General features: G+C 38.5%; 1 protein-coding gene across 4 annotated transcripts in view; it reads left to right on the top strand.

Annotated features, from left to right (window-relative positions):
- The window catches only part of DCLK1 (doublecortin like kinase 1), a 203,352-nt gene that overhangs the window by 145,348 nt on the left and 48,073 nt on the right, over positions 1-9,931 (top strand). For 3 of the 4 annotated variants that reach the window (XM_083437122.1, XM_083437124.1, XM_083437125.1), the window contains 2 exons: positions 6,875-6,959; positions 8,687-8,795. In XM_083437122.1, coding sequence (XP_083293248.1) covers positions 6,875-6,959; positions 8,687-8,795 — 194 coding nt within the window. The remainder of the gene's footprint in view (positions 1-6,874; positions 6,960-8,686; positions 8,796-9,931) is intronic. The other variant, XM_083437123.1, reaches the window with a different exon arrangement.

Genomic DNA, 9,931 nt, shown 5'->3' with positions numbered 1-9,931 from the left:
TTTCAGCTGCCCTTTTGGAGCTGTTACTACACATTTTAACAGGTAAAGAAGAAAAATAAAGAGGAGATACAATTACATGTATCTTTCCTCCGCAGCTTTGATTGTAATATAACTTTTTGGGTTGCGTAAGTACAAATAAAATGGCTTAAAGACTGGAAAAGATCATCTAGCATTCATTTTTACTGCCCTGCTTTAAGAAAAATCATGGAGAAATCTGCAAAAGGCAGATTCCTAGATAGTCATTTTTACAACTTTTCTTTCTTGGCTTCCTGATGCTAAGGAACCACTGTAAATGCCTCCCTAAAAAGTCCAAGTAAAGCCCAAATATATGTAGAAGGGGGAAATCTTCAGAATGAAATAATACACATGCTTTGAGCATTTGTATGCATTGTGATACTTTGCTCCCTGAATTTGAGGAATGTCACTGGGCGTCCCCATTTTAAATGTTTACAAATGAGCTGCCGAACAAATCTTCCAGTAAGATGTGGTTGAAACTTTATAGCACTGATCTTCCCTTTCCCATCATAGAGAAATGGTGGTATGTTGACCATCTGTTATGCGAACCTGAGCTGGACGTGAAGTGCTTATTACACTAAAGACCCAATCCTGCTTTTATGCAGCCACTTTCTTTTAATGTAGGTGTGCCATAAAAACAGCCAGGTGGCCAGAAATTGAGGCAAGAGTTCCCTCTTAAAATTTGTTTAGGGGTGATGACATTTCACATGGTGCAGACTGAATTAAAATTAAGACAGGCCATTTATATTAAACGCTTTAGGTTCCATAGAGGTTCTTTGGTATGGAATTCTCTCTTTGTAGTGATCCTAATGTGATCTACAGCTGTGCTGAGCCATAGGGTGCACAGTGCAGCTGCATCACTCAGGAGTCTTAAGCATTTCGACCAAAATAGTCATTGACTGAAATCTTTTTAGATGTTCAGCATTTCCTAAGCTTTGGGGTCCATAATGACCAATCCACAGAGACACACCTAAAAATCCCAATAGAGAGAAATATTCTCCCTCTTTCTCTCTTTCTCTGTGAGAAGCAGTTTACAATATAATGTGGGGCTTTCTATTCAAGGAATAAAATCCAAAAGGAGAAAAAGAAAAAGGAAATCCTCACTTGGTGTGCTCAAGCAAGAAAAGCTACTCAAAGTGACACAACCAGCAGCAATCAACAGATTTCATGAAGATTCCGCTTTATATATCCTGATAGGCAAACTGATTATAAGCCATAACATGATGGAAGGATGGGATTTGCATTTTTCAGGAGAAACTAGAATGTGGGAGAAGGTGCTTAACTCCTCCCCCAACCTGTACATTCACCTATAAGTGCCTCCCCTCTCATTTTTCAAATATATTTTCCCCAGTCAGTTGCTAAAACTAAAGACAACCTGGTTGGAAAAAAGAGGGGTGGTGTTGGAGATGGGGGAATAGCAGAAGAATCCATGTTCACAGATAGGGTCAAGTTTCCTGCTCAACCTGCAAATATTCCCTGTGCTATCATCACATTCTTTGGTATTTCGCCAATACCAAGATAACATCCACTTTGGCCCTAAGAATGACCATGTTGGCAGCATCTTGTCAAGCCAGTCTGGAAGAAGGGTGCGTGCCTCTAGAATGCAACTCTCAAAAGCAGAAATCTGTGCAGAATTTTGGATGACCATGTATTTTTTAGCTCCTTCACCAAAGCTCTAAAAGCTTGGATGGAATCCTAACATTTTGTGTGATGTTTCCAAGTTATTTAAAGATTTTTATACACAAAACGGCATTTTAATGAAAGACTTATTAGTTGAATGAGTAGTCCAAAGACAAGTAGAAGTAATAATGAATGCCTGTAATTAAGCAGAGGCTCTAAACATTAAGGCTAAGCAGCTCATGTAAATGATTGTATCAGTAGAAGAAATTTGACTGACATGTTGATGACGCAAGAAATTCCTGTTTGGGGGGGAAAGCTGAGAAAGTTCCGGAAAAATAACTCAGGGTTACATAAACAAAACTAGACTGTGGCACATACAAAATTTAGAGATTCTGAGTTGAATTAAATAAATAAAAAAAAGTCACCTGAAAGCAGAAAACGTAAAATATTACCTTATTCTAATATTTATCAAAATCATTGAAATTAGAGGAACGAGGCAAGGGTGTCTTTTGTCTTCACTACTTTTTATTTCTTCAACTTAAATTTTGGCTGTATGTGTGCAATCAAGTCTTGATATCCGTGGTATTTGCACAGTAAATGATATAAAATGCAGGTGATGCTATCTCAGGAACCCACAAAATGCAATCTTTTACACAAATTGTTAAATTGATTGTAAATATTATTGAGGTTTTTGGATGCAAATTAACTGTACACAGATATGAAATAATAGGCATAAATACTTCCACTTATCTTTCCAATGTGGTCACAAATATTAGTCGATTACTTGGAAACAAGAAGAAGGTAAGATATTGCAAATACTGATATATTTGGCGTCTTATTCAAAGGAGTGTTTTTTTGAAAATAAATACCAGACTTTTCTGTAAGAAGTCATCAAAAAAATTTTGAAATACGGTCATATCTGGCTGAATGATGACTTGGGAGATTAGCATCATATTGTTAAAATGTATCTTTTGTCTGTATTGCTTATTTTTGTTCCTTTCCCTTCCGATAGCAGTTTCAACTCAACTTTTGAGTGACGTACAAGCCACATTTCAACCATTTATATGGGAGAAAGGCCTGCTAGGATAAAAATTTCAGGAGTTTCCTGTTAAAGGTTGTCTTGCAGCACCAAACAACAAATACTACCATTCATTCCAACTAGTTGCCTTAACTAATCTTTGATTACCTTGAACTATATCTGTTGGATTTTAGCTGGCATTATCTGCCTTATGCCTTCAGGAAATGAAATGTGGATCACTTTGTGTACACCAATAACCTATAGCTTGTTTGTTTTTGTGTGTAAGGAAAATACATGGATTATTCGTCATTAAGTCTTATTGTGCAAATATTAAAAAGTGAAAGGGCTGCTATACAGAATATATAAAATAATCTGATGAATTTGGATATGAGAACAGATAAGTAAAACTACACTAATAGATCATGGTACTCCTTGTGTTTTTGCTCTGAATGAGGCATCTGCTAATGGAAGAAGAGCACCCAACACTCCCTGAAAAATCTGTTGTGGAGGAGGGGAATCAGCCAAAATTTCATCCCTCTTCTTCCATTAGCTGATACCTCTTGCTAGATTGAATGCCCTTGATCAATTAGTCGCCATTCAATAAACCATGATTATGTAAGATAGGATATTGTGCTTCAGTTAATGATATATAAAAATATATTAAAAACACATTAATTACATGCTGGACAGAAAATCATATTTCCCAATTTAAATTGCGAGATGTAATCCAGATTTTCTGTGTATTTAGGTGCAGTGTGTTTAAAATTTGACTTAACTGAGAGAAAGTGTTTGACAGTATTCAGTTAATTTATTGAATCCTGCCCCCCAAAATAATATTATAGGATGTGCTATAATATCATGTTAATAAGAGCCATCATGCTTCCATAGCAAAGATTCTTTGTAATGTTAAAATACCAGGAACAAAAAAGATAATAAAATATATTCTCAGATAATTAGGGTGATTTGGGATTTCCTGCTTATTTATAACTTTCATGTCTGTAGCCTTCAAATTAGATGAGTAAGGCAATCATTGAAATAGTTTTTTAAAAAAAATTAAGGCAAGTAACGAATTAGAAAATGCATAAACTTGTCTAATAATATAACAATGAAATCTTTATCAATATCATATCTTCCTTTATTAATTTAGTATAATACTGTTGCTTTTAAAAACTTGAGGACTGTTTTATTGGATATGTAAGAGTGTAGTAATATTATAGATATGTACCAGTAATATTGGTAGTAAGAATAGAAATGGTTTTAAAAAAATTTGTCGTTTACTATGGATGTGCTCAGCCTCTAACATTCATTTACCTTGTATCTTTCTGTGAGTTTATAAAAATTATGATCTATTTCTGAGTTACTGTGTACCCTTGTCCACTTCAATCTGTGTTACAAGTCATTCTGTGTAAAATGAACCTCCGTGTTCTCCATGGACTATAATCAAGAATTTTAAAATGGCTACAATTTTAACCTCTTTTCACTGAAGTGGATGAATTTTTTTCAGGCACAGGAGGCTCTCCAGAGTAGATTAAGCCTGCCAAATTGCAGACAAATAAATAAAAGGGATTTTTGTTGGGGAGGGGGGAAAAGCATTGACTTTCCAACATAGTCCTTTATGAAGGGGAAGTGGTAAAATAATTAAAAGGTAACTGAGTGGTGTGTATTCTTGCTAAAGAATTGCAGCTTCATACTGGCTTTTGTTCATGGTGTTCGTTTGTGTTCTCCAGTAGAGTTTGCCAGTCTCCTGATAGGCCCTTACAGATCTCTGATAGGCCCTAAGACCTAAGTTCTCTGAAAGGAACTTTTTTGTTGTTGTTAAAGCAGAGCAACATAGGATTTAAAAAACAAACAAACCTGTAATGACTTTTTTGGTAAAACAACAACAACCAAACAAAAACACCCCACACCTCCATTGATGTGCTCTAACAACCAAAATAATCCAAATCTCTTTGGTGCGCCACATATAACATTTTAAACAGTCTCACTTTTTGCAAAGCCCTTAGGAACAAGGATATTATATAAGAAAATAGAACTGGGTAGATCACAGAAAAGCAGAAAAACAAAGTTCCCAAGTAACACAGGGCTTAGAAGGGAGTGCCCCAGTCCAAACCAGGGTGGGGTGGGACAGGTTTATTGACATCATGTTTCATTTCAGAGGAGGGGCAATCCCCAAATCACCCCAATTTGCAGCATTATTTGGCTGCTCCTCCCTACTATTCACAAAACTCCTGCCTCTTCTGTAATAGGCACCGGCTTCAAAAACTCAAACATTTTCTTAAATTTAATTGATTCTCATTCTGCATGTTATTAATGCACTCACCTATGTAAATAAGAATCCCACAGCTTTGGAACCAAGGCAGCTTTATAATAAGCTTTATAATTAAATTCCATTATTTAAAAGTACCATACAAAATATTGCTTAGATGTTAATGTTTTACTCAGAATGCAGAGCATTGGGTTAAATCATTCTGAAATGGTATTCAAAATGTTGGAGAGGTGCTTATCTGCTGAAATCTTCCAATTAAAACTTCCAATTAAAATACATGAGATCCATTTTTTTAAAAAAAGTGGTGACCTAAATAAATTATTGCTGCGGCTATATTACATTTTTTCCCCCCAGCCAGAGATCACTATGTAATTAGAGCATTGGATTGCGGTATCTTTTAAAAAAATATGGGAGCAATAGCAACAAAAAGTAAATACTGGCAAAGATTTCACTTCATGTTTTTCAACTGAGAGACTGTTTTGTAGTACTTGTTATTTTTCCTGAATGGGGTCATGGAGCTTTGCTGTAGGTTGTCCATCCTTTTTGCACTTTGACACTTTGAGGTAAGTTTCCCCGCTCCCCAACCAGCACATTTAGCATTGCGCAAATCTAAATATGCCCTTGCTGCATAAATTGCAAATCTGTATATAATCATCCAAGGATAGCAGCAGGGGATGGGGCTCAGGAATCTGAGCAAGTTCTCGTTTATTTGGTCTGTTTTCCATACACTACCACCCCATGGCTAGGCTTTGAATCCTTGTCTTAAATACTGAAGACTTCTGCATCACCAGTTCTCCTCTCATTGGCTGACTGCATAAACGGCCCAGGGAACATGACCAATCACCCCTTCAGGAATTTGTGACTTCTGAGTGAAGCACAGTTTAAACATCCCACCCTTTCCCTATTTCTAGACACTCCCCATGAAGGCTTGGTAGCCCTCTAATGATGGTTCTTTGGCTCCCAAGCCTCCCCAACGAAACAGCTTCCCGCTGCATCCACTCTTTCATTAGAAACAAATGATTGCCCAGAAACCCATGAATATATTTTTTTTTAAAGAATTATTGCTAGCCATATGCTTTCCGCCGAGACAACACTTTGTAAGTCACATGGAATATTTAAAAGGTTCCTCTGTGTTTCTAGGATGCCAGTTAACCGAACAATTCACAAAACAAGACAGTTTCAAAGCATTATCTTTTGATAGTGCTATATGGACTGCAGCATTATTTTCATGACTTAATATTGTGGGATGCTTTTGATATGTATTCCATTGATTTAATAGGTACCTGACACCCCTAGTTTCTTTCAAGCTTCTGTACAGCCATGGAAACAGAAAGCATTTGTTGAAGACCACAGCTCAGATGCTACCTCAAATTCTGGGCTTCTGCTTGAGTTAGCAGTTTGGGAAGAGCAGGTTTTGTGTTTTTTTAATCCAGCATGGTCAAATTAGTCTAGAAATAGGGGTTTCCAAAAATTAACACAAAATTCTGTTGCATTTCTCTTTTGAGCAAAATTTTCCTGGACCACTGAGAAGCTTCCCCGTGCAGATACTTCTAATGAGCTACAGGTGTGGCATGAGGCAAATGGCGAGGAAGAGTGATTATATTAGCAGAAATATTCTAAATTATTTGAAGAGGTTGGGAAGGCCAGGAAGGGGGAGATGAGCTTTCAGTAGTTTCCAACATAGTTAATGAAAGAATGTATGCGTTTTAGAAGTTAGGCTAGGCTTTCTGAGTAGAAGGCTTTTTTTTTTTTAGAAGCTCAGCGGTGAATAATGAAACAGATTGTCCCTTCAAAGAACATGATACAAAAGGTACACATTTATTTTTTTAAAATATCATTTTTTGCAGGTAGACAGCCTAGATATCTTGTCGTATTAGCTAGCTTCATTGAAACCACAATTTAACAATCCTTTCCCACCCATGTGTCTCCCCTTGAACCCAATTCTATATTTCTAGAGCTCTCAGCACAGTGGCTCCTCTACCTCACTAGCATCTACCAAAGTCTGCAGCTCCATGGATGAAAATGATGGACCTGGTGAAGGTAATGTGTTTGTGTGTGTGTGTGTTTTTGTGTGCGTGTGTGTGTTAATATGCCACACCAGCACCCAAAATATTCCTCCCATCTTACAGTCATTGTCAGCATTTTATACTAGCTGATTACTTTGTTTTTATCAGTTATTTTGTTACTTAAAGGTCAAGGTAAAGGGACCCCTGACCATTAGGTCCAGTCGTGGCCGACTCTGGGGTTGCGGCGCTCATCTCACTTTATTGGCTGAGGGAGCCGGCGTACAGCTTCCAGGTCAAGTGGCCAGCATGATTAAGCTGCTTCTGGCAAACCAGAGCAGCGCACGGAAACGCCGTTTACCTTCCTTCCGGAGTGGTGCCTATTTATCTACTTGTACTTTGATGTGCTTTCAAACTGCTAGGTGGGCAGGAGCTGGAACCGAGCAACGGGAGCTCACCCCGTCACGGGGATTCAAACTGCCGACCTTCTGATTGGCAAGCCCTAGGCTATGTGGTTTAACCCACAGCGCCACCCGCGTCCCTTATTTTGTTACTTATTGTAAATTTATTATGGATAAAACACATGCATCAAAGTTGTAAGCCAAAATAGAAAAGGGAATGTTTGCTATGCAAGCTGATCACACTTTCATTCAGGGCCAGGATCAGCCCTCAGCATCCTTGAGCAGCTGCTGGTGCCCAGCTCCCTGGCAAAGCCTGCCCTGCCCTGCACTCCCTTTTATGTTTAGCCACCTTTTTCATTTCCCATGATGTCCCTGATGTAGTGTTGCTCTGAGGCGTTGTGATAACTTAAAATGGCCACCAGTGCCAGGTAAACTCACCAAGGTCCACTGCTGGAGGAGGGGACTCACAAACAGGCACTGCCAAGGGCTGCTTCAAACCTGGAATCAGCTCTGCTTTCATTGCTTTAAGATGCATATATTTAAGTGCTTTTCTTTCTTTCTTTCTTTCTTTCTTTCTTTCTTTCTTTCTTTCTTTCTGGTAGTTGCTAGAAACTGAAGTGGTAGTATTTGAAATACGTAACTATTGCCAGTATTTAACTGGTCCAAACACTTTACATGTAAGTGAAGGTTTATGGCTCTAGCTTTTTAAAACGTTATTAGACACTTGCAAACTGTGCTTTTGAGTACTGTTTGAAGAGTAATGGCACTCTAATGGCTACTAAAATACAATAACTAGAAAACCCTTTCCTTCACTGTTTTGACTTACTGTGATTTTAAAGCATCTGGTGCCCAGGTTGTATATGTTGGTGACATTATTGAGAACACTTATTTAAAAACTAAATATTTAATACAGAGGAGAAAATAGCACTTATCACATGAGTGAGTTTATGGCAGTCTCCGATTACAGGATGTAATAAAAGAAGTGCTCGAGTGTTAGACCTCTTTTGTAGATAGATTTAATTGTGATGTGTTGAACTAATGCAGTCTCCACCTGAGATTGAACTATTTTTGAGCAGATCACTGAAACATCTGTTTTGTATAATTTTTTTAAAAAGGTTCATACATGCCAGAGAATTGTTTGTAAATGTGTAAAACTGGGTCTGGTGCCTACAAGTTTTCATACTTAGCCTGGCGAAACTTGTTGAGTGTATGCAATATCAATGGCACAGTTTCTCTGATCAGCAAAATGAGAACGCTGATTCTGAATGGTTTCCAGTTGTCTTAAACCATAAGGTAAAATATGTGTTATGTGTCATATCTGCGTTACCTTCTCTACCAATAAAAATGTACTGGTTCTTTTCAGAAGTGTTGGAAGAAGGCTTCCAGGTTCCAGCCTCTATAGCAGAGAGATATAAAGTTGGCCGGACTATAGGAGATGGAAATTTTGCCATTGTAAAGGAGTGTATAGAAAGGTGAGAAAGATTTCCTACCTATTACTGTTAAAGCAGTCACTAATGTCAGGCTTCTCTTGGATCACATCTTCATTTCCAGCACATATGGAACAAAGGAATGTCTCAGATCCATGTGTACACAATGGGAAAATTACGCCAGCTATGCCTGGGAATAAGTGTTTTGCAGGCACAATCTATAAATTTAATGCTTTGATTTATCCCATCCCTGCGGCTTTTTCCTTGACTGTGCTCAACACACTCCTTCTAGGAGATTGTGAAACTTTTCCCATTGTACTAAAATAACACATTAGAAATCATTTCCCTTGCAGTTGGAAAAAAATGCCTGCAGCTTTCTCTTCTGACTGCTCAGCTGAGAGTTTCTTATTATTTAGATCTGGAGCCACAGGCCTCAATTCTTCTTTCCAAACTTAAAAGAGTGTTCTGTACACAAATCACAGGAACTTATGATACTTCCTTATACTTGGTCAATTTTTTTTGTACATCTAGCCCAGCACTGTTGACTCTGCCTGGTGGCCACTTTCTAGGATAGCAGTATCCAGTTCCACATTCATTGTACACGAATGCCTATGAGGGAGGCCCACAGAAATTCATAGGGGAAGCAGGCAGTGCCCAGTTGAAGCAGAAAGGATGGGAACAGGACCGTGGACAGCTCCCATAGGCATCACTAAGGCAGCTGCAGAAGAGGAACTCAAGGCAGCATGCATGATAAACCCTCCAATTTTTATCCTCACAACGGCCCTGTAGGGTAGACTGAGAGCAAGTGACTGATCCAAGGTCACCCAGTAAGCTTCATGGAGGAGATTGATCTTGATTTAGCATAGTCCTAGCCCAGCTTCTTCTTTTTCTTCTTTGGTGATCACTCTTAGCCGAGTAAGATTGTCTTCCATAAACATGGATTTAACAATGAGCCCATAAGTGACTGTGGAGGCCAATTCTGGATCCACATGTCCTTCCACAGTGGGGACATTGGCTTCCGGGCAGGAGCTGATCACGGTGTGGATTTGCCAGGTGTGCCTTCCTCTTAGCACATTTTTCCCTTGTGTCCTGAGTTCGAGTGTCTTCAAAGTCTGCGACACCTTTGGTAAAGGCTGTTCTCCAACTGGAGCACTCGCAGGAAAGTGTTTCCCAATTGTTGG

The sequence above is a fragment of the Podarcis tiliguerta genome (genome assembly GCF_965153285.1).
Source record: "Podarcis tiliguerta genome assembly, chromosome: 4".
In the NCBI taxonomy this organism is placed as follows: domain Eukaryota; kingdom Metazoa; phylum Chordata; class Lepidosauria; order Squamata; family Lacertidae; genus Podarcis; species Podarcis tiliguerta.
This window is presented reverse-complemented; position numbering and strand designations above follow the sequence as displayed.